At 53.5% G+C, this 22,412-nt stretch overlaps 4 protein-coding genes across 8 annotated transcripts in view; 1 reads left to right on the forward strand and 3 right to left on the reverse strand.

Moving 5' to 3' along the window:
- RNF123 (ring finger protein 123) overlaps positions 1-10,609 on the forward strand; it is a 28,792-nt gene extending 18,183 nt beyond the window's left edge. For both annotated transcript variants that reach the window (XM_012771277.3, XM_012771276.2), the window contains exons 27-39: positions 2,142-2,319; positions 3,066-3,140; positions 3,268-3,355; positions 3,444-3,531; positions 3,620-3,704; positions 5,110-5,249; positions 5,365-5,553; positions 5,639-5,714; positions 5,916-6,000; positions 9,606-9,748; positions 9,870-9,964; positions 10,094-10,179; positions 10,258-10,609. In XM_012771277.3, the coding sequence (XP_012626731.2) occupies positions 2,142-2,319; positions 3,066-3,140; positions 3,268-3,355; positions 3,444-3,531; positions 3,620-3,704; positions 5,110-5,249; positions 5,365-5,553; positions 5,639-5,714; positions 5,916-6,000; positions 9,606-9,748; positions 9,870-9,964; positions 10,094-10,179; positions 10,258-10,378 (1,449 nt within the window). In that variant the 3' untranslated portion in view covers positions 10,379-10,609. The remainder of the gene's footprint in view (positions 1-2,141; positions 2,320-3,065; positions 3,141-3,267; positions 3,356-3,443; positions 3,532-3,619; positions 3,705-5,109; positions 5,250-5,364; positions 5,554-5,638; positions 5,715-5,915; positions 6,001-9,605; positions 9,749-9,869; positions 9,965-10,093; positions 10,180-10,257) is intronic.
- AMIGO3 (adhesion molecule with Ig like domain 3) lies at positions 6,355-9,188 on the reverse strand. The gene has a single exon (XM_012771303.3). The coding sequence runs from the start codon at positions 8,849-8,851 to the stop codon at positions 7,328-7,330; it is 1,524 nt and encodes a 507-aa protein (XP_012626757.1). The 5' UTR covers positions 8,852-9,188; the 3' UTR covers positions 6,355-7,327.
- On the reverse strand, positions 10,579-13,058 carry GMPPB (GDP-mannose pyrophosphorylase B). Its single transcript, XM_012771313.3, has 10 exons — positions 12,922-13,058; positions 12,669-12,802; positions 12,453-12,533; positions 12,313-12,361; positions 12,035-12,177; positions 11,678-11,836; positions 11,513-11,591; positions 11,312-11,439; positions 11,046-11,228; positions 10,579-10,962 (listed from the first exon to the last, which is right to left on the reverse strand). The coding sequence occupies exons 2-10, from the start codon at positions 12,795-12,797 to the stop codon at positions 10,831-10,833; spliced, it is 1,083 nt and encodes a 360-aa protein (XP_012626767.1). The 5' UTR covers positions 12,798-12,802; positions 12,922-13,058; the 3' UTR covers positions 10,579-10,830.
- Positions 13,059-13,415: 357 nt separating this feature from the next.
- IP6K1 (inositol hexakisphosphate kinase 1) overlaps positions 13,416-22,412 on the reverse strand; it is a 62,696-nt gene continuing 53,699 nt past the window's right edge. For all 4 annotated transcript variants that reach the window (XM_012771309.2, XM_012771306.2, XM_076007755.1 and 1 more), the window contains 3 exons: positions 21,294-21,475; positions 17,371-17,546; positions 13,416-16,825 (listed from right to left, as the gene is read on the reverse strand). In XM_012771309.2, the coding sequence (XP_012626763.1) occupies positions 16,292-16,825; positions 17,371-17,546; positions 21,294-21,475 (892 nt within the window). In that variant the 3' untranslated portion in view covers positions 13,416-16,291. The remainder of the gene's footprint in view (positions 16,826-17,370; positions 17,547-21,293; positions 21,476-22,412) is intronic.

Here is a 22,412-nt window from a genome sequence, read left to right on the forward strand (position 1 = left end):
TCCTTTGGGCAGCACTGACATCTTAACAATATTAAGCTAACAGTTCATGAACACAAGATGTCTTTCCATTCATTTAGATCTTTAATTTCCTTTAGCAATATTTTGTAGTTTTCGGTGTAGCTTTAAGTCTTTTGCCTCTATGGTTAAGTTTATTCCTAAATGTTTTTTTCTTTTAGAGGCTATTGTAAATGGAATTGTTTTCTTGATTTCATTTCAGATTGTTTATTTTTATGTGTTGATTTTGTATGCTGCGAATTTGATGAATTTGTTTTTATTATTTATTTATTTATTTTGAGACAGTGTCTCACTTTGTTGCCCAGGCTAGAGTGAGTGCCATGGTGTCAGCCTAGCTCACAGCAACCTCAAATTCCTGGGCTCAAGCAATCCTGCTGCCTCAGCCTCCCCAGTAGCTGGGACTACAGGCATATGCCACTATGCCCGGCTAATTTTTTCTATATATATTAGTTGGCCAATTAATTTCTTTCTATTTATAGTAGAGATGGGGTCTCACTCTTGCTCAGGCTGGTTTCGAACTCCTGACCTTGAGCTATCCACCAGCCTTGGCCTCCCAGAGTGCTAGGATTACAGGCGTGAGCCACCGTGCCCAACCTGATGAATTTGTTTATAATTCTAGCTGGGTTTTTTTGGTATGTGTGGAATCCTTAGGGTTTTCTATATGTAAGGTCATGCCTGCAAACAGAAATAATTTTACTTCTTCTTTTCCAGTTGCGACTTTTCTCATCTACTGCTCTGGCTAGGATTTCTAGTACTGTGTTGAATGGAAGTGGCAAAAGTGGGCTAACTTGTCTTGTTCTTGATCTTAGGGAAGGATTTCAGTCTTTCACTATGAGTATGATGTTAGATGTAGGCTTTCCATATATGGCCTTTATTATGTTGAACTGCCTTCTTTCTTCTGTGTCTTCAGCACTTACTCGCCTGTCTCTTTCTCATCCAGTCTCTCCCATTATTAAAGGAAAGACCCTGTGAGGCCTTTCCTTGACTCTGCATCTGCCTATAGCTACCACTTCTCCTTCTTTCTCTGTGTCTTGGCTCCCTCATCTTCCCCTTCCTCTCAGCCCAGCACAGGTTCTTCCACATCTCTGAAACAGTTCTGCCATAGTCCCTGTCTACCCGCCTACCCCAACCTTGCTGGCACATCTCCATCTCCATGGCACTGGCCTCTTGGCTCTGGTGAAACCATTGTCATCCCCTCCTCAACTCAGTCTCCCCTGGCCTCTGTAGCAGCAGGATCTCCACTGCCCACCCATGTGCACCCAGGCCCCCCTCCACCCTGCCAACCTCTTGCTTACATCTTGAGTCCTCTGGTTTTGGAGCACATCACAGAGCTGGTTTAAAGCCCAGAGATGTGGATCTGTGGGTCTGGGCTGGCACCTGAACCTTTTGTGTGATCTCTGGGAACCACACTGGGGAACAGGGCCTTCGGCAGGTTTTGTCCGTTTCCTGTGGCCTCTGTTCCACTAACAGTCACACTGCCCCCTGCCTTCCCACCACCTTCTTCTTTGAGCTCCAGATCAAATTTCTACCTGCCTCCCCCACCACCTCTCTGGGGCACTAGCCCCAGATGCCTGGTGCCCTGCTTGTCCATGCCCCTGCCCTGCCTGAGGCCTGATCCTCTTCTAGCACTTCTGACCTCCGCAGAGGCTCCACCGCCCCCTCAAACTTGGGCCTCATTCTTGGTGCGACTTTTCCCTTGTCCCCACCAACCATGAGTACATCCCTAGCCCTGGTCCTGCTGACCTTTGCCCTGTTGGGCCTAGATGAGACTGGGGCTTCCTTGTTGTCCTGTCCGCACTTGTCCTTCAGCCCCTTCTGCATTAGGCAGTGTTCCAGCACAGAGATCTGGTCACATTGTCCCCTGCTTAAAGTCTTGTTGTACCTCTTAAACACTCAAACCAGAGTCTGGTCTGGGTCACAGTATTGCCCTCTCCAGGCTGGGTGCAGCCCCTCTTGCCGGCCAAGGACTTGGTTGCCCCTGCTTGAGCTGCTGCTCACACTACTTGCAATCCAGGTCTCAGTTCTGATGTCACAGTCCTGGGCAGGCTTCTCCTGATCCCCAGACCAGGCCATGCCCCTTGTGACCCTTGCCATGAACAGCCCAGCACCCCGTATGCCTCCTGCAGGAGAAGATGCTGGATATCTACTGGCTGCTGCGTGTCTGCCTGCGGACCATCGAGCACAGTGATCGCACGGGTTCTCTCTTTGCTTTTATGCCTGAGTTCTACCTGAGCGTGGCCATCAATAGCTACAGTGCTCTCAAGAATTACTTCGGCCCCGTGCATAGCATGGAGGAGCTCCCAGGTGATGGGGCCATTCAGGCTGGGGCAGACAAGGGGACCTTTAGCATGATCCTGAGGAGCCCTGGTCTGAGCCCCCTGTGCCCAGCAGCACGCCTCCATGTGGGGCCAGGGAGGTGGGTACTTTGGCTCGCACTGAAGCAAAGCATTTGCACCCTGCCTTGGCTCCTACAGCCACAGAACTAACAGCTCCTCCCTGGTGCTGGAAGGAAAACAGACAGGATAGAGCATGTGGTGGGGACCCCTTGGCCTTTACTTCCTTCTAGTGCTGCTCCAGCAGCCAGCTGGCCCTTTACCCTGCTGCCCTGGCCCTGGTCACAATTGGTCAGGGGCAGAATGGTTTGTCTTTGGAAATCATGGCAGGGGAGGAGCCCTGCTGGGGGCCACATAGGAGCCTGGACTTCTCAGAGACCACTGATTCCAGGCCCTGGCCAGCCCCTGCCCCAGGCCTCAGTGCAGGCTTTGTCTTCAAAGACAGAGTGGTGGGTGCTCTAGGGGCTTTGCCTGCTGAGTCATCAAGTGTGTGTGCTGAGGCAGGTTGGAGCCCAGGTTAAGGCTCTTGGCAGGTGAGCCTGTGCCTTAGTCCCTCCACAGCTGCTAGGGAATGCCTTGACTGATGTCCCCAGATGCCAACCTGGGTCCAGACTAGCTCTTGGAGCCTGCTACCTAAGCCCACCCACTGTGCCAAGGGACGTGCCTGCCTCTGGAGCCCCCACTCCCACCAGCAGTTCTGACCACCCACCTTTGCAGGCTACGAAGAGACCCTGACCCGCCTGGCCGCCATCCTTGCCAAACACTTCGCCGACACACGCATCGTGGGCACTGGTGAGGTGCCCTACAGAGGGCCAGGGGCATGGGGATGGGATGGCACCTCTTGCAGGCTGTTATGCAAAATGCAGCCAGGTGGGTGTGAGGCATGGGGCCAGGGCTGAGGTATGCCCTATCCATGCAGACATCCGAGACTCGCTGATGCAGGCTCTGGCCAGCTACGTGTGCTACCCACACTCCCTGCGGGCCGTGGAACGAATCCCCGAGGAGCAGTGAGTGAGGGCTGGGAAGCCACACACCCTGTCCTGCCAAGCACCATGCTCAGCCTCACCCCATGCCTGCTACCCCTTGTCCTCACAGGCGTATCGCCATGGTACGGAATCTCCTGGCACCCTATGAGCAACGGCCCTGGGCCCAGACCAACTGGATCCTAGTGCGGCTTTGGAGGGTAAGCCTGACCTGAGGGGATGTGGCTGAGGCTGGCTGGAAGAAGAAGTTTACCTGCCCCTCTGACCCCCTACTGACGCTACCTCCAGGGCTGTGGGTTCGGGTACCGCTATACACGCCTGCCACATTTGCTGAAAACCAAGCCTGAGGACGCCAATTTGCCCAGCCTCCAGAGTGAGTATCCAGGTCGGACGGTCCTGGCAGCATCCTGAGCAGGGCAGGCTGGTGGCCCTGACCCACTACTCTTGGGTTCTGTCAGACTCTTCCGCTTCTTCCAGGCCCTCTCCTGTACTCATGTTGGGCCCCAGGCTCCCTGCCTGTCCCCTGGGTTTTCCATTTTCCCCACTTCCTCCCAGCCAAAGACACTCTGGGATTGCTCTCCTTTGCCCCACAGTTCCACGTGTGCCCTTTGGGCCTGTATGCCCTGCCTGGGTCACAGTGGAAAGTGACAACATCTTTCCAGCCTCCTGGCATCTCATGCAAACTGAACACTCTGTCCCTTGTCCTCTAAGCCAGTTCCCTGACCTCCCAGCACCATGTCCTTCCGCTCTTTGGTCTCTGCTGATGCCAGACCCTGGGCCTTAGACACCTGAGTCAAGAAGGAACACAGACCAGAGGTTGGCCAGGGCCCCAGAGAATACTCATTGGACTTCCTGGAGTAAGGGACATTTTGTTGGGAGCAAAAGCTGTGCTTTCTCCCCAAGGTCCAGCAAAGTCTCGTGAGCCTGAGGACCTTTGGCTAGGCTGGCCTAAGGTCTTGCTTGGGCTTTCTAGCTTGCCAAGTGTCTGTCACACACTGTACTCACCCTGTATGGTGGCTCTTCTTGGCTCATGTAGTGTGTTTCTGCCTTTGTGGGCAATGTTTTAGTCTGAGGGGTGTCCTCATAGAGGCCAAGTGCCTTGTGCATAAGTCACACAGCAAGTCCTTGTAAGTTGCCTTGGTTCTGCCTCTTGGGCAGAACTGAGCTGCAAGTGGAGAGCTGGCAGTGGGGCCAGATACGTGTCCCGCTGCTGTGGGAACTATTGATTGGCATTGAGAGGGGTGGGGAGGCAGGCAGGCAGCTGAGGGCTGCAGCTGAGGGCTCTGGTTACTGCTGACTGCCAGGCCAGCCTTGGCGCCCACCACCTGGGCCACATGCCAAGGCCAGGCCAAGGGCAGCAGAGGACGGTAGAGGACAGCAGGGCTTGCAGCAGAGCTCAGAGAAAGCTCTGGAGAGGCTGGCCTTGATAGCAATAGGGAAGAGTCTTATGTTGCCCTGTCTAGGTCTGACCCTATCTGAAGGGCACGTGACTCAGAACTTGCCGAGGGTCAGGCTTGAGCTGTGTGGCTGCTCTAGGCGGAGGTAGTGGGGTGGAAGAGGGACTGGAAACAACTGCAGCCTGGGGCTTGCCCTGCAGAAGGAGGGGACAGATTTAGCCTTAACCTCCAGGCAGCTGCAACCTGTTCCCCACCTCATGACCTGAGCATTCCCAGGGAGCCATCTTCCTGTCCTTGGCCCAGTGGGTAAGAACAGAGGCAAACAGGCAGTGGCCACTGTGGTGAAGTCGCTGATGATGCCACCTCCCCATGCTCCTGTAGAGCCCTGCCCCTCCACCCTGCTGCAGCAGCACATGGCAGACCTGCTGCGGGAGGGTCCAGACGTGGCGCCCAGCTTCCTCAACAGCGTCCTCAACCAGCTCAACTGGGCCTTCTCTGAGTTCATCGGCATGATCCAGGAGGTGGGGTGTGGTGGGTGTGGTGGGGCCTTATGGGTCAGGGTGGTGCAAGAGGCAAGGAAGGGGGCCCAGGTGTAGCCAGGCCACTCACTGCTGCTTGCCCACATTGGTGGTGCAGATTCAGCAGGCTGCTGAACGCCTGGAGCGAAACTTCGTGGACAGCCGGCAGCTCAAGGTATGTGCCACCTGCTTTGACCTCTCGGTTAGCCTGCTGCGTGTCTTGGAGATGACCATCACGCTGGTGCCGGAGATATTCCTTGACTGGTCTCGACCTAACTCTGAGATGCTGCTGCGGCGCCTTGCACAGGTGTGTCCATCTGGGCAAGGGTGGGACCCTGGGGACACCCCAGTGGTGACCCTGCCCATCCACCAACGGGCTCCTGCTATCACAGCTGCTGAACCAGGTGCTGAACCGGGTGACAGCTGAGAGGAACCTGTTTGACCGTGTGGTTACCCTACGGCTGCCTGGTGAGAACCTAGATGCCCCGCACCCCAACACAGGCCTTGGTTCCTCTGCCAAGAGTGGTGACGCCTGATCCTCCGTTCTGTCCCAGGACAGCCAGCCTCAGCTCACCCTCCAGTGGGGAGGACAGTGGGAAGGGTGTATGGCATCAGCCAGGCCCATGCCCCTGCAGCGGGGGCTCATCTCCTTCCTCCCCCTTCCCTTAGGCCTAGAGAGCGTGGACCATTACCCCATTCTGGTGGCAGTGACAGGCATCCTGGTGCAGCTCCTGGTACATGGCTCAGCCTCAGAGTGAGTGTTGGGGACTGTGGTTCCCGTGCAAGCTGGGTGTGTGTGATGAGGAGGGGCTGGGTCTCTCTGTACCTTAGTTTCCTCATCCCAAAATGGACTTCAGTATCAGGTTTAGAGGCAGAGAAGGTGCTGAGGTGTGAGCTGCCTAAATAGTGTCGGCAGCAGCTGCTCTGAGTAGGAGCATCAGGGACCCCAGCAGGGCAGGGTGTCCGGACTCACAGACACACTGGCCTGTGGCCACGCCTTAAGTGGGACATGGTAGCCGAGACTCTGAAGGGTGTGCCATCCTGCGATGGCCAGGGCGACACTGCTGGATCAAGAGCTGAGCACACACAATGCTACCTTTACGCAGGCTTCAGCAGCAAGCATGTACCGCCTTTATTGAGAAACTCTGTAACAGCTGAGCCAGCTGGGCCCCCCAGCTCAGCCCCGACCCGTGAGGGGTTCTCAGACCTCTCTTCCCTGCCTCCCTGCATTGGGAGTGGTGAGATGCATATAAAGCCAGGGCACCGCCTCAGCCATTAGGCTGAGACCAGTGCCAGCCCTTAAGAGGCTCCTGCCCTCAAGGGACATGGAGTTCCGGCTCGTTCCTCCCAGCTTGGCCGCGCTCACCAGGCTTTTTACTGCTGCAAAGTTGGGGGCGCTAGCCATGATGGCCTTCGCTGCTGTCCGTAAGCCATGGGATGGGCTCTGCCTTCAGAGTGACGACTACGACTAGATGCCCCTGGCCAGAGAGCAGGGCTACTCTGGCTGGGGCTCAGGCCAGGCTCCCCAGGGGTCTCTCAAGCAGCGTTGCCTGCCATATACCTGCCTCCCAGACTCTGCATGAAGTTGTGAAGCTTTCAGTAGGTTGGGTGTTGGTGCATGGGGGAGTCCCCTTCACCAGAGGGAGGCCTTGTTTCCTCCTCCTGTCCTGGGGTTGGGGGCTAGAGCTTCCTACAGAGCCCTCCTTTTCGCCTGTGGGCCTACTCTTTCCCCAGCGCCTTGGGAAGGGGAAGGTGGTTACACTTCAATTCTTCTATACCACTCTGGATGCTGCCTCAGTCCCCAATTTTCACGGGGCATTTGGGCACTGGGTGTCCCAAGGAAAACCAGTACTAGCAGGGCCTGCAAGGGCCAGGGGCCTTTGTTGGGGCAAAGCAGGAAGCAAGTTGGGGACCCCAGACCACCTTCCAGTAAGTAGGGCCATTGTGGTTCAGGTAAAGTCCATATAGGCCAGAGGACCAGACACAGCGCTTCCCTCGAGCATGTGGCAGTTCTCTGGGCCGCAGCACGGAGCAGGGCAAGCAGCAGGAGGGTGGGGGCCTGAGTGGGGCTCCTGGGCAGCCTAGGTCATCATGAGACCCTCCGAGCATGTGGAGCTAGCAGACTCGGAGCCAGCCTTAAGCCGCAGGCCCACGGGGTTGCAGAGATCGAAGTCCTCAGCTACCGCCAGCTGCACCCGGCCATTGAGGCCCCTCCTGCCTGGCTCCAGAAAGACCACGTGCTTGTGGACACTGGTCTTGCGGCTGGGTGCCTCTGGAGGTGTGGCACTGAGCACCGAGGACTGCGCGCTCAGCTCCTGGAGCGGGCTGGGTGTTCGTGGCCAGCGGCAGCGGCAGGCACGGCGGCAGCAGCGGCAGCAGCCCCGGCAGGGCGGAGCAAACAGGTAGAGCAGCACTAGCACCAGGCCCACCACGCAGCCCAGAAGCGTGGTGAAGCCCGTATTGAAGGCCTCTGGGTCGGGGCGCGAGAAGTGCACGCTCACGTTGTACTCGTGTGTCTGGTTGTGGTGTAGGCGGGGCCCGGTGGCCAGGCACACGAAGACACCCGCATGCCGCTGCTGCACGTTACCTATGGCCAAACTGCCGTCTGCCAGCACCGCGATGCTACCGTCGCGGGATCCTGGCGCCACTAGCAGCTCATTCTCCGGCGAAACCCAGGCGATGCGCACAGCTGGAGCGCTGGTGTTGCAGTATAGTCTCAGGGACCGACCCACCTGCACGTGCAGCTGCTCTTCTGGCCGCTCTAGGCCAAGAGCTGGGGCAACAGAGCAGTTCTCGAAGACGCGGCTGTGCTCGAAGAAGCGCACGCGGGACATGGGTACATTGAAGGCCAGGCACGTGTACTCGCGCGCGAAGTCGCGCAGGGCGCTTAGGCCCCGCTGGTGCCAGCGCTGCAGCAGGTGGTAAAGGCGGCAGTCGCACGGCAGCGGGTTGTTGTGCAAGTAGAGGCCATTCTTGAGGAAGGCTGGCAGTGCGGCCAGCTCTGGTACAGAGATGCGTCCCAGCCGGTTGGAGGAAAGGTCCAGAGTACGCAGGTGGGTCGCACCCAGATCGTGCAGGTGGTCGAAAGAGAAGGACGCGAGTTCGTTGCAGCCCAGGTAGAGATGGCTGAGCGCGCTCAGGCCATGGAAGGCATGCTCGTCCAAGCGCGCCAGGCGGTTGTTGAATAGCAACAGCCTCTCCAGCGCCCCTAGCCCGTCGAGGTCGTGGCGGCCAAGCGCTCGCAAGGCATTAGATGATAGATCGAGTTGCCTCAGGCCGCTGGCATTGGTGAAGACGCCGCGACCCAGTACATGGAGCTCGTTGTGGCCTAGGCGTAGGTCGCGCAGCCGGGAAAGGGGCGTCAGCCAGCCGGGGCGCAGGCGCTGAAGCGCATTGTGGCTTAGGTCGAGGTCTGCAGCAGCGGCAGGTAACACGGCCGGCACGTCCTGCAACCCAAGGCCTGCGCAGCTCACCAGGTCGGCAGCACAGACGCATTTGTGGGGGCAGCTGTGGGGCGCAGGGGGCGGGAAGCCCTCTGAGTCCCGGGTGCCTAACCCAGCCCGCGGCATGCACAGTAGTGTGCCCAGCAGCACCAGCCAGCCCATGGCAGCGACCACCAGGGATGGGACAAGGGCAGCCCTGTGCAGGTCGCAGCTCCAGGACTCACCCACTTCTGCTCTGGTTCGACGTGTGTGGTGCCGGACGGCTCATGGCCAAGGAGGCACGATGTGGGTTCTGCCCCGCATGGCCGACTGCTCCTGCTCCCTCATGCCCAGGTTGTGAGGCGCCCTCCAACTTTCCTAGCACTCTCCCGGAGCCTCCGGTCCCGGTCGGCTTCTAAATACTAGCCAGGAAGGGATGGCCCAGGGGGCGGGACCCGGCGCTCTTATTGGCTCCCGCTTCAGCGGGCGGGGCGGCTGCGTCCCCTAGCGCTAAGCGGCCTCTGGTGGCCGCCAGAGGGGAGTCCGACCCCAACGTCCCAGCCTGCCCTTAGCCAGAGCTTCCTGTAGCTATCTTGGAAGCTTATCTCTCTTGGAAGAGTAAAAGGGGAAGTGTGGGAAGAATGTCTCTAAGTTGCTGTTAATGTTTTTGGTGTTTATTTGAAGTGATTATTATGAAGGATTAATATATTATGGGGCAGGTGGACCACCACTGTCTTTTGGTGGCTTACCTGAGCCCTCTTAAACTGGTACCTGGGCTGTGTGGGACCTTACAGAGATCCAGTACTTGTTGGGGGGCTGGTAAGCAGGGAGATGTGAAGGATGATAATGCACCTGTCATGGCACTCCTTCCCCCTGGTAGAGATTACTTTCAGACAGGCCCCAAGCATCTGACTACCTTGCACTCTCCCCTACCTAGGACAGAGAGAGCCACATCAGTGCTCCTGGCAGATCCCTGCTTCCAGCTACGCTCCATATGCTATCTCCTGGGGCAGCCAGAGCCCCCAGCACCTGGCACTGTCCTGCCAGCCCCTGACCGGAAGCGCTTCTCCCTACAGAGCTGTGAGTGGGGTAGGGAGGGCGGTCAGGCGCCTCAAGAACAGCAAATTCCCAGGCTGGGAATATTCAAGAGGCACTGGGTTCTTGGGCCACATTTGGCCTGACACTCCCTACCACTCCCCAGATACAGATTATATCAGTGCTGAGGAGTTGGCCCGGGTAGAACAGATGCTGGCACACCTGACCTCAGCATCTGCCCAGGCAGCAGCTGCCTCCCTGGTGAGTGGGACCACAGTATACATGCAGGTCCATGCCACTTGAATGTGTGTGCATTCCTTTATGGGCACAGTGCATGTCCATGTATCTGGGCATCCAACTCCAGCCCACCCTCTGCTGTCCTCCCTGCAGCCCACCAGTGAGGAAGACCTTTGCCCAATCTGCTATGCCCACCCCATCTCTGCTGTGTTCCAGCCCTGTGGCCACAAGTCCTGCAAGTAAGTAGGCCCCATGGCTTGGTGGGGGGAGAACAGTAGGAACATACAGGGCAGCCCTCACTCCCTCTCCTGTTGTAGAGCCTGCATCAACCAGCACCTGATGAACAACAAGGATTGCTTCTTCTGCAAAACCACCATCGTGTCTGTAGAGGACTGGGAAAAAACAGCCAGTACAAGTACCACTTCCTCGGCTGCCTAGTCCTCATAGCCCACACCACCCTGGAACCTCCACCCTTGAACCCAGACCCAAGCTGGGCCCTATTTATGAGCTTCCTTTGCCCTGCTCCCCATAGCACCCACCCCCGCCACATCCAACCTCCTTCTTGCCTGCCTATAGCCTCATTGGTGGGAGCCCAGCCATGGCCCTAATTGTGCCTGAGCTTGACTTTCAGTCAGGGCCACAGTGAGCATTAAATTATTATTCCATACAGCCCTGGCCCCGGCCCTTCTTGAGGGAGTAGGGTTTGTGGGGTGTGCCCAGCAGGAATTCTGCCAGATTATGTCCCCATGAGAAGGCAGGTGTCCACCAGCTTCAGCCTCATCCAATCCTTCCCAGACAAATGGCAGCAAATCCAGGGTCTTCTGATATATCAGGCCAGTGCTCCCCTTGCCAATGGGGACACTGGGGCTTGGCTAGTCCTCCAGCATCCCTCACATGATGATGCGAGGCTCTGGCACGGACTCGCCAATAGACTTGTGTGGCAGCACGCTGGCTCCGTTGAGGTAGAGCTCATCATTAACTATGACGTCCTCACCCAGCACTGTCACATTCTCCATGCGAACCTCAGGGAGAGAGGATAGGCCTTGTCAGTGAGGCGGGCACATTCCCTCCCCTTCTCCCCACCGAGCCTAGCACACAGGCTTACCCACTGGCCCACACGACAGCGCCAGCCCACAATGCAGGACTCAAGCCAGGAGTGGGAGCGGATATGGGCATCCCGCAGCACCGTGCACCGCCGGATACACACGCCATCCTCCACTACCACACCAGGACCCAAGCTCACGTTGGGGCCAATGCTGCAGTTCTGGCCAATGCGGGCACTTGGGTCCTGAGAGCAGTGGGGAAAATATAAGTGGGCCATTTGTCTCCCAAGACTGAGGGGATTAATGATGGGCTGAGCAAAGGCCTTACCACCAGCACGTTGCCTACAATGCCAGGGCCTGAGCATAGTCTCTCAGGCTGCTTCTGCCTCAGTGACTGGAGGAAGAGGCACATGCCGGTGAGAAAATCCTTAGGCTGCCCAATGTCCATCCAGAAGCCTGTAGGGAGGGATGCATCAGGGGGCTCAGCCCAGCCACAGACCACCCCCACCCTATGGCCTCCCTGCCTCACCCTGCAGCTCCATGGCATATAGCTGCCCCTCCTTGGCCATAACAGGGAAGACTTCCTTCTCAATGGACGTAGGCTGCAGCTGTGGGAGTGGGCACCTTGTGAGCAGGGTCATGATGGTGGTGGCCTACCCCATCCCAGCCCACCCAGCAGCTGTCTCCTACACACCTGGATGCGCTGCAGCACTGCAGGGCTCAGGATGTACATGCCTGCGTTGATCTTATTGGACACAAACACCTGCGGCTTCTCCACGAACCGGTGAATGCGGCCTGTGTCAGCCTCACATACCACCACACCGTACTTGGAGGGTTCCTCCACCTTGGTCACCTGAATGTAGCAGCACCTCAGGCCTAGTCCAGTGTTCCCGAGCCTTGATAAACATGCTGTCCCAAATCTCAGGGACTCTTCCCCAAATACTTAAAGATAAATACTGCACAACTCTGTACCCGTAACATAAGAAGGTAGTTCAAGGCTGGGCATGGGGGGCTGGAAATGTCAAAAGAAATGGAAAACCTGGTCCCTTACCAGGATGGAGCCCTCCTGGCCATGGTGCCGGTGGAACTGCACCATGGCTTGGAAGGGGAAATCGCAGATCACATCACTGTTGAGGACGAAGAAAGGGTCTGCAGTCTCAGAGAGCAGGTCACGGGCCAGTGCCAAGGGCCCAGCTAGGGAGAAGGAGCAAACCACCTTGCTGGGGGTTTGAATCCCTGGATCCAGGCTCAGCAGGCCCAATCCAGACCAGGTCTTACCCCTTTCCTGGTCCTAAACCCTCCCCAAAGGATGTTCCTGTCTCTACTGACCTGTCCCTAAAGGCTCCTCTTCATGGGACATAGAGATTCGGATTCCCAACTGGAAGGAAGAAGCCCCCCATTTAGGTTCTCCTACCAAGTTGCGAAGGTGAGCAAGGACCAAGAATAAGGGCCAACATTCCGTGCCTCACCCTCTGTTCCTGCGCCTTCATTTCCTTCTCCAACACCTGCGACATGTAGCTCACGGCCAGGATCACGTGGTCTACGCCTGCCTGTCAGACAGAACGCCGGCCGACAGGCGGGCTCAGCCGGAAGGTACGGGCGTTCCTAACCCCCAGTCGCTAGCCGTCCTTTGTCCAGCCAGGTACGACCAAGACCCCGATCCCGATCCCGATCCCGGGCATTACCGCAGCCAGCGCCTCCACTTGGTGCAACAAGATGGGCTTATTGCAGAAGTCCACCAATGGCTTCGGGGTGCTCAGCGTCAGCGGCCGTAGCCGCGTCCCATAGCCGCCCACCAAAATCAGTGCCTTCATCGAGCCTACGGGCGATGGGAGAATGAGTCCTGGGATCCGAGGTGCCTGCAGCCCGCCTGGCCGGCCCCTGCCGCGCACTCCCGCCGCCGTGCCCAGCTCCGCGCCCTTCACCAGCCTGACTGACCGACTGTGGTTCCACCTCGCCCGCCGGATCTGTCCTGAAGCCGAATTCAGGGCCGCCACAACGCACGACGCGACGCTGGGTGGAAGGCTGCTGGCCTCAACTCAGGCCGGACTGGCGCGGGCAGTGACGTAACCCTGGCGGACCAATCGGCTGCTGTATACGTGGCACAGCCGCCGACTCCGGATCGCTGGGGCGCGGCGCTGCAGCAGACGTAGCCAATGAGAACCCGAACTTCCCTGGCTGCCATGGAGACCAGGGATGGGACCCGCGGGTCAGCAGCCCATTGGTGGATCCAAAGGCGGAACTGGCGCCAAGGGTGAGGCCTAGTTTCCTACCGGTGATAGGATTGGCCTCGGCGCGGCCGTTTCAGCCCCGCCCCTCGACCCCGCCCCCTCCGCTCCAGAGGAAAGGAGAGAAGGGAGCTGGAGACGCGGGGTGGGCCTGGCATCCTTGCTACCCGGAAGGCATACGATTTTCAGAAAGACTCGGACACACCTGTTTCTAGCGGCTTTATTTTGACATACACGACCTCAGACACAAGCAGGGTGGGCAGCGCTAGATGTACAGAAAGGGGAGGGCTCGGCCAAGTACCCCCCTCCCCCACACGCAAGGTCCCGAGAAAACACGCAACTGCGGCCCGAGCCACGTTGTAGTATCCGCGCGTAGGCCTCGGGCAGTGTGGACAGGCTTAGCTTCCAGGAAAGAGCAGCAGAGAGCGATTCCTAGAATGCGAGGTCTTACAGTTCCCCGAGAAGCAAAGGAACCAGGCCCTTCCCAGGGTTCTCCATTTTTTCCTCATTAAAATATTTTTTAAATTGACACAAACATAACCAAATTGTACAGCTTTAAAGTTCAAAGCAATCTGCATCTAGGGAACGTGCATGTGACCAGGTGTGAGCGTGTGAGCAGCGGCTACTGAGCTAGCACAGCCCCCCACCCCCCACCCCTTGTTGGGAATCCCAGGCCCACTACACAGGCCCAGAGAGGGAGGGGGTGGGGTCCCTGGCAAGTTGCTACACTGGTCCCCTTCCTCTTTAAGCACCACCCGTCCCCCCCACCTACCCAACCCCCTCCCGGGGTCTGGTGTGGGTTTGGCCCAGGGAAGCACAATAGAGAAGGGTCACTTGAGCGCCCCAACCCATGATCCCATGTTGCACTTTGGTCCCAAGTTAGGGCTGGGGAGGCAGGGCCTGGCAGGGACAGGGCTCTCTGGCCTAGGGCAGAGAAAAAGCAGTGGCAATGAGTTTGTACACACTTGCCCACTAACGTAACAGGGCTGGGTCTCCAGGTGTCAAAAGTGCTGAAAAGAGGGGCCCTGCCTTGGGGGAAAAGCAGCAAATCCCAAGCCTTTCCACTCTCTAGTTCCAGGTAAACACTGAATATGAGTGGCCACAGGCTCCTTCGCTATAAGGAGCAGCCAGAATGGGGGGCAGCACCTGCTGCCACTATCTAGGAACTTGGGAGGCACAGAACATCCCCAGGCAGTCCCAAATGGCTCCAGACCCTTTGTCTTATCCCCTACCCTACTAGGGAATGAATGTCTAATGAGAAGCTACTGCCTCTATGGCTGACACCACAAAATGGTACAGGAGAGATGGTCATTTCTGACCAGCAACAGGCAAGCTGCCCCTCCCAGCCTCAAGGAATGGGAACCTGCCCATGTCTGGCACCAGGGTCAGAGGGCTGAGAGAGATGGGATCCATCAAGGAGCCCATTTAAGAAGCTGCATCTCTAAGGACTGGGAAATTAATCCATCATTTACCAAGGTCTCTCACAGACACAGGCTAGCTGGCTTGCCTTTAATGCTAAAACAGCAATCTGCCAAAACTGACAATGACAGTGACCCTAGGCTCAGAGGAGAGGGTGCTGACCTTGGCAATGGCTGAGTTCAGTGTTGCGCCCTGGCCACCTGTTAGAAGCAGCAGGTTTCTGTGCCACTGAGGGCTGGCAGCAAAAATGACTAAAACCATGGGAATGAAAGGGTCACCCCTTGAGCTTTAACTGCCCCACTTGTCAGTATTGAGGGCCATATTAGAGGCCCACAGAAAGGGCGCTGGGCCAGCAGGGAAACATCACCTACAATTCATTCTGCTACCAAGTTTTTGTAAAAAGGCAGCACCTGCAGAGGAAGGGCATAGGGGCAAAAGCTCATCTCAAAAAATGGAAAAGAGGGTAATAGAAAGAGCATGAAGCAAATCAATATGTACTAATGAGCAAGGCTACAACCTAGTGGAAGGGTCCCAAAAGACGGGGGATGGCAGGCGGACACATGGACAAACTGACAGACCCCAGGATTGATCAGACAAAGCTCTCATTAGAGGAATCTGGGCACCTGCACTCAGGGCTCAGACCATGTCCCTGTGAGCAGACAAGCATAAAGTTCTCCCTCCAGACCCAGGGCCTGGACTGCATCACAAAGGGCCGCTGCCTTGAGCTTGGCCTGGGGAAATGTGAGACCCTGAGCGGACCACAGCCCTTGAACCCTGGGAGGAGCAGCCCATCCAGTGGCAGCACAGCTGCCCAAACTAGAGGAAGAGGATTCCCACTCACAGCACAAGAACTGCAAATACTGTCTGGGCCAGAGCCACCAGAGGCCCTGAGGCATACTAGGACAGCAACTCTTCCTGGCAAACAGAGCTGCACTCCCTTCAGTAGAGCAGGAGGAAGTGGCCTTCTCAGGCAAGGGATCTTGGTGAGAAAGGCTGGCTGGGGTTGTAGGCAGAGGAGCAGAGTCACGTGCCAATAGGTGCCTAGGGAACCCAGGGCCTGCCCTCTGCCATGAATTAGCTTCAGCCCAGCTTCATTAACCTAGCCCCATGCCAAGGTCAGACCCAAGAAGGATGCAATCAGATCTGTGGTGCCCTGAGAGCATCTATTAAAGAGCTAACTGACATCCACAGCACAAGACTGGAAAGCCCCCAAGAGATGGATGGGCACCCAATTCTTTCTACTTCTGAGGAACAAGGGCAAGTGGGCAAAAGGGGGCCCTGAGCCAGCCCAGGGCTTCACCCCACAATCAGCAGGGTCCTGCAGCCACAGACCCCAAAGACCTAGGTAAGAGAAACCAATGTCCAAGGGCATCCTGTCCCTGCTGTCAAGCCCACCAGGGGCACCTCTTCCTTCCTAAGTCAGCCTGGACACAGCAGTCAGAGCCATAGAACTAAGGAGCCTGGCTGAGAGGACATATGTTCTGCCCTTCTTCACTTTATATATATGGATTCCAGGCTACAGCTAAAAACATTTCTTTTAGTTTACACCAAAGAGAAATATAACCCTTTAAAAGCAAGTCTGTGTGTCCTCACGGCGAGTTCAGAGCAATGGTCCCTGCCTGCGGGTGGAGAGGAAGGGGTTCTGGGGCCCAGAACTGGGCCTACTGGTTCTCATCCCGCATCTGTTCCATGATGCTGATGAGGTTCTCCAGGCCAAATACATAGCCTCTGTCCGGCCCATCATGCACAGTGGGGTCATCCCGAAAGCCCTTGAACGTGCTGTGTGCAAAGTCAATCATGCGGACATCCACCTTGGGTGGAGAGGAGGAACCTGCCTCAGGGCTGGTGCTGCTGGGGCTGGTGCTGGGGCCACACAATGATGCCACCTCGGGGAGCCCCATGTCCAGGTGCTTGAGACGCATCTCAGACCGGCGGTCCAGGTAGGACTCAGCCCGGCACTCCTTGCCATCATAGATGACAAGCAGGGAACTGGAATAGAAGCGGTAGGAGGCCTGCCGCTCCAGTACAGCTTTCAGGCCCCGCAGTTTGCTCAGGATAGGCTCAAAAAGGTCACGTCGCAGGTCCAGGCCATTGTGCAGATACTGATAGAGGGCGTTGCGGAAGCCTTCAATGGACAGCCCACGGCCATAGTACTTGTTTCGGCAGAGGTAATGCCCTGTGTCCAGCTGGTACACCTGAAATCCCAGGAGATAAGACAGGGTGAGTACCATGGAAGTCTGATGAGCTTATGATACCTGGGCAAGTACTGTCTGGAAGGCACTCTGACCAAGCTGAGCTTTTCTGCTTACCCTTCCAAGTGGAGCAGGGCAGGCCCATTCTCCCTGAATTTTCCCACTGTAGAGCCAAGAGAAAACCAATACCAGGCCTGGTGGGTTCCCTGACATCACCTTTGGAGCCCTCCTCCAAGCCACCCTGGGGCCCAGCTAAATTCTTAACTAAGAACACCTTGCTGACAGATAAGAGTCTTACTTGCCCCAATTTTGAAGCAACAGGCTTTCACAGTGGCCCTGTGTCTGGAGCCCAGATAAGAACAGGAGGGCTCAGGGAATACACTTCTAAGGACATACTCAGTACCTATGGGGGACTTACCTCTTTCTTTCAGAGTAGATTCCAAGCCAATGTGGGTCAGGACGACACTTGGCATGGGTGGCAGGCAGGTATGGGCACAACCCAAAACATACAAGTGGCAGCACCTGGGCTGTCACCAGGTATGACTCACCTGCATGCCACAGACCCTGACACCCAGCGTAGCCGACGTGCTCTGCTCACACTTCCTCATCTGCCGGGCTGCTTTCTCTGCTGATGCGTCATCACCATGCTGCCGGGTCCCCATCTTTAGGTCCAGCACACAGGGGTACTTGAAGTGGTGCACCACATTCTCAAGCAGGAGGAACTCTGGGCCACGGTCAAGGAGGATGACAACCACACTCACCATAGCCCCCACGAGGAAAGCACAAACAAGTTTTTCTATAAAATGGGGCACTGACCTAATGCAGTATGTATTCACCTTACCAACTCTGATATGTGGGTATCACACCACTGGCCTATTATTTCTTAAAAAAATTTTTTTTTGTGGTAAAACATATATAACAAAATTTACTGTTTACAAAATTTTAAGTGTACAATTCAGTGGCATTAAGTACATTCATACTGTTGTACAACTATCAACACCATCCATCTCCAGAACTTTTTCATCTTCCCAAACTGAAACTCTGTACCCATTAACCAGTAACTCCCCATTCTCCCTACCCCCAGCTCCAGGGAACCTCTATTCTACTTTCTGTTTCTATGAATTTGTCTATTCTTGGTACCTCCTATAAGTGGAATCATAAAATATTTGTCCTTTTGTGTCTAGCTTATTTCACAAAATGTTTTCAAGGTTCATCCATGTTGTACGCATGTATCATTCCTTTTTATAGCTGAATAATTTTCCATTGTACGTATATACAACATCCATTGATATTGTTAATTGTGTTATTCTTTTTTTTTTTTTTTTTTTTGAGACAGAGTCTCGCTTTGTTGCCTAGGCTAGAGTGAGTGCCGTGGCGTCAGCCTAGCTCACAGCAACCTCAAACTCCTGGGCTCAAGCGATCCTTCTGTCTCAGCCTCCCAAGTAGCTGGGACTACAGGCATGAGCCACCATGCCCGGCTAATTTTTTCTATATATATTAGTTGGCCAATTAGTTTCTTTCTATTTATAGTAGAGACGGGGTCTCGCTCTTGCTCAGGCTGGTTTCGAACTCCTGACCTCGAGCAATCTGCCCGCCTCCGCCTCCCAGAGAGCTAGGATTACAGGCGTGAGCCACCGCGCCCGGCCTTGTGTTATTCTTTAAATCTATCTTGCAGGCAATACATAAATTAAAGAAGACTGGGCAGATCAGAGACATCCCTGTCACCATCAGTAAACCAAGGCCCTTCTCAAGCCAGCACCTTACCCAGGCCTAAGTAATAAGGAAGACATCTTTGTAGCACTACTACAAAAACAAGGCAATCAGACTCTAACATTACCAAATAGGAATCTTTAGAAAAAGCTGAATTTAAATTTCTATCTTGTCATTTTGTCACTAAATTTCAAACCAGCAAACTATATATTTAAACTTATCCCTTAACAGTTCTAGAACCTTGTGCTCAAAATAGCTTTATGGTCTTAATCCCCTGGAATTTACATTCATGTCTTCATCCAAATATATTCTGCAAAAATTGTATATTTATTTGAATTTTTGTATAAAGGTATAGCATCTGCCACATGTCTGCCAAAAAATCATTGGGTCTCATGGCCTGGGCCTCAAATCCATATTTAGGTGCTAGAAGAGAATCACATCTTGGAGGATAGAAACTCAGCATCACTCTGATGAACATTTTAATACTCCTAATTCTTTTAAAAGTAACTCACAGGGCCGGGCGTGGTGGCTCACATCTGTAATCCTAGCACTCTGGGAGGCCGAGGCAGGCAGATCGTTTGAACTCAGGAGTTTGAGACCAGCCTGAGCAAGAGTGAGACCCTGTCTCTACTAAAAATAGAAAGAAATTAGCTGGACAACTAAAACTATATAGAAAAAATTAGCCGGGCATGGTGGCACATGCCTGTAGTCCCAGCTACTCGGGAGGCTGAGGCAGCAGGATTGCTAGAGTCCAGGAGTTTAAGGTTGCTGTGAGCTAGGCTGATGCCATGGCACTCTAGCCTGGGCAATAGAGTGAGACTGTCTCAAAAAAAAAAGTGACTCACAGAAAAAAATTAAATTGGGCCTTCAATCAATCCTGTCACCTACTGTAACCTATCAACAAGTGATGATAAAACCTGAAGATGGCTAAAGAAATATCTCAATATTGCCTGAGAGCATGGGCTGTGGAATCCTGCTTTTGGCCACTCACTAGCTCTGGGTACCACACTTAATCCCCCGTGATTCTATCTCCTCATCTATAAAATGAAAATAATAGTTCCTCAAAAGATTACTGTGAAAATTAACTAAGTAGTAAACCTGAGAAAGCTGATTACAAAAAAAATTGAGTAAATATGTACAAAATGATCAGTAGTTATTTGTCCACTCCTTCAAAATACTAAATAATTATAAGAGGCCGGGCGAGGTGGCTCACGCCTGTAATCCTAGCACTCTAGGAGTCCGAGGCGGGCGGATAGCTCAAGGTCAGGAGTTCGAAACCAGCCTGAGCAAGAGCGAGACCCTATCTCTACTATAAATAGAAACTAATTTATTGGCCAACTAATATATATAGAAAAAATTAGCTGGGCATGGCGGCGCATGCCTGTAGTCCCAGCTACTCCGGAGGCTGAGGCAGCAGGATTGCTTGAGCCTAGGAGTTTGAGGTTGCTGTGAGCTAGGCTGACGCCACGGCACTCACTCTAGCCTGTGCAACAAAGTGAGACCCTATCTCAAAAATAATAATTATTATTATTATTATAAGAATTCCCATTCCATAATACTGTTTTTTTTTTTTTTTTGAGACAGAGTCTCGCTTTGTTGCCCAGACTAGAGTGAGTGCCGTGGCGTCAGCCTAGCTCACAGCAACCTCAAACTCTTGGGCTCAAGTGATCCTTCTGCCTCAGCCTCCCAAGTAGCTGGGACTACAGGCATGTGCCACCATGCCCAGCTAATTTTTTCTATATATTTTTAGTTGGCCAATTAATTTCTTTCTATATTTAGTACAGACGGGGTCTCACTCTTGATCAGGCTGGTTTGGAACTCCTGACCTTGAGTGATCCACCCGCCCAGCCTCCCAGAGTGCTAGGATTACAGGCGTGAGCCACCACACCTGGCCTAAACTTTAATTTTAAATAATCAAAATAAAATTTAAAATTCAGCACCTCAGTCACAGTAGCCACACTCAGTGTGGCCAGGGGCTACCATATTGAAATGTTTGATTTTGGTGTTTTTGTCTAGTAATAAACACCATACTTGCACAACATAAAATAGATTTAAGATGTTAAAGATAAAAAAGTATTATGGAATGGGAATTCTTATAATTATTATTATTTTTTTTTTGAGACAGGGTCTCACTTTGTTGCACTGGTTAGAGTGAGTGCCGTGGCTACCATATTGTAGGCTACCATATTGAAATATAGAATACTTCCATCATTACAGAAGTTCTGTTGGACAGCACTGTACTAGACTGCCAAGTTTTAAGCTTCAGTTTTACCAAATCCAAAAGGCAGATAAAACATATTGATAAGCCAGGCACGGTGACTCACGCCTGTAATCCTTGTACTCTGGGAGGCCGAGGCGGGAGAATTGCTTGAGCTCAGGAGTTCAAGATCAGCCTGAGCAAGAGCAAGACACCGTCTCTACTAAAAATAGAAATATTAGCCAGGCATTGTGGTGCATGCCTATAGTCCCAGGTACTCGGGAGGCTGAGGCAGGAAGATCACTTGAGCCCAGGAGTTGGAGGTTGCAGTGAGCTATGATGATGCCACAGCACTCTACCTGCCCAGGGCAACGGAGGAAGAGTCTGTCTCAAAAAAAAAAAAAAAAAGTTGATGCAAGTAAAATGAGAAAAAGGAAGAAGAATCCATGAAAAAGGGAAATAAGAACAAAGAGGGACCCCTAGACAAAGAAAAAACTCAGCCATGGGCTGGACAGTTCCCCGCGGTCCCAGTAGACACTGCTGAAGGAGAGGCAACAAGGATACTGTAGAGCTTTCGGTCCTTGGACTCAGAGCGCATGCGGCTCAGCTGTTGCTTGTGACAGCGCAGGCTCCAGGGGTTGTGGCTGATTTTCTCAGAACTCAGACCACTATTACCATCTAGCATCTGAAAAGGGACCTCAGAGTGGCTGTATAGCTCCACCTTTGGACTCTTTGCCTCCTGGGAGCTAAGAAGGAAGAACATACACATTATTAAGGAACGAAGGCAAGTCATCCTCTGGGTCTCACCACAAAGGGCAGGGGAAACCTACATCAGGCCTAATCTGCCCCCCACAGACCCTGCTGATGAGTAGCAAGGAGGCCCAAGATATATGATCCAATAACAGTGAGTAAATGGTATAAATAGTGGTCTTCCTGTGTCTCTGAAAATTGTATGAAAAATAATTCTTTTTGTCAAATTATGTGATACGGATACCACTTTAAAAAGCATTGTCCAGGATGTGAAGAAACTAGAACCCTCATACACTGCTGGTGGGAATGTAAAATGGTGCAGTCACCAAAACAATCTGGTGGTTCCTCAAAAAAGTTAAACATAGAATTATCTGACTCAGCAATTCTACTCCTAGATATTTACCCAAAAGAATTGAAAACAGGGATTCAAACAGATCCTTTATGCCTATGTTCATAGCAGCATTACCCACAATAAACAAAAGGGGGAAACAACCCAAGTGTCTCTCAAAGGATGCATGAACAAAATGCAGTACATATATACAATGAAATATTATTACTCAGCTATAAAAAGGAATGAAATTCTGATACATGCTATATGTGGATGAACTTGAAAACATTTTCCCAAGTGAAATAAGCCAGACACAAAAGGACAAATATCGTAGGATTCTACTCATATGAAGTACTTCCAAATTCATAAGGACAGAAAGTAGAATAGTGGTTGCCAGGGGCTAGGGGAAGGAGGAATGTGATATTAGTTACATAACAATGTGAATATATTTAATGCCAATGAATTGTACACTTAAAATGGTAATTTTGTGTTATGTATATTTTATGACAATAAAACTTTAAAATACAGTTTTACACTAAATAAATGTAGGATGGAATATGGGATGCCACTATCAAGGACATCAATAACTATCCTATCTTTGTCCA

Source organism: Microcebus murinus, chromosome 1 (genome assembly GCF_040939455.1).
Source record: "Microcebus murinus isolate Inina chromosome 1, M.murinus_Inina_mat1.0, whole genome shotgun sequence".
Taxonomy (NCBI): domain Eukaryota; kingdom Metazoa; phylum Chordata; class Mammalia; order Primates; family Cheirogaleidae; genus Microcebus; species Microcebus murinus.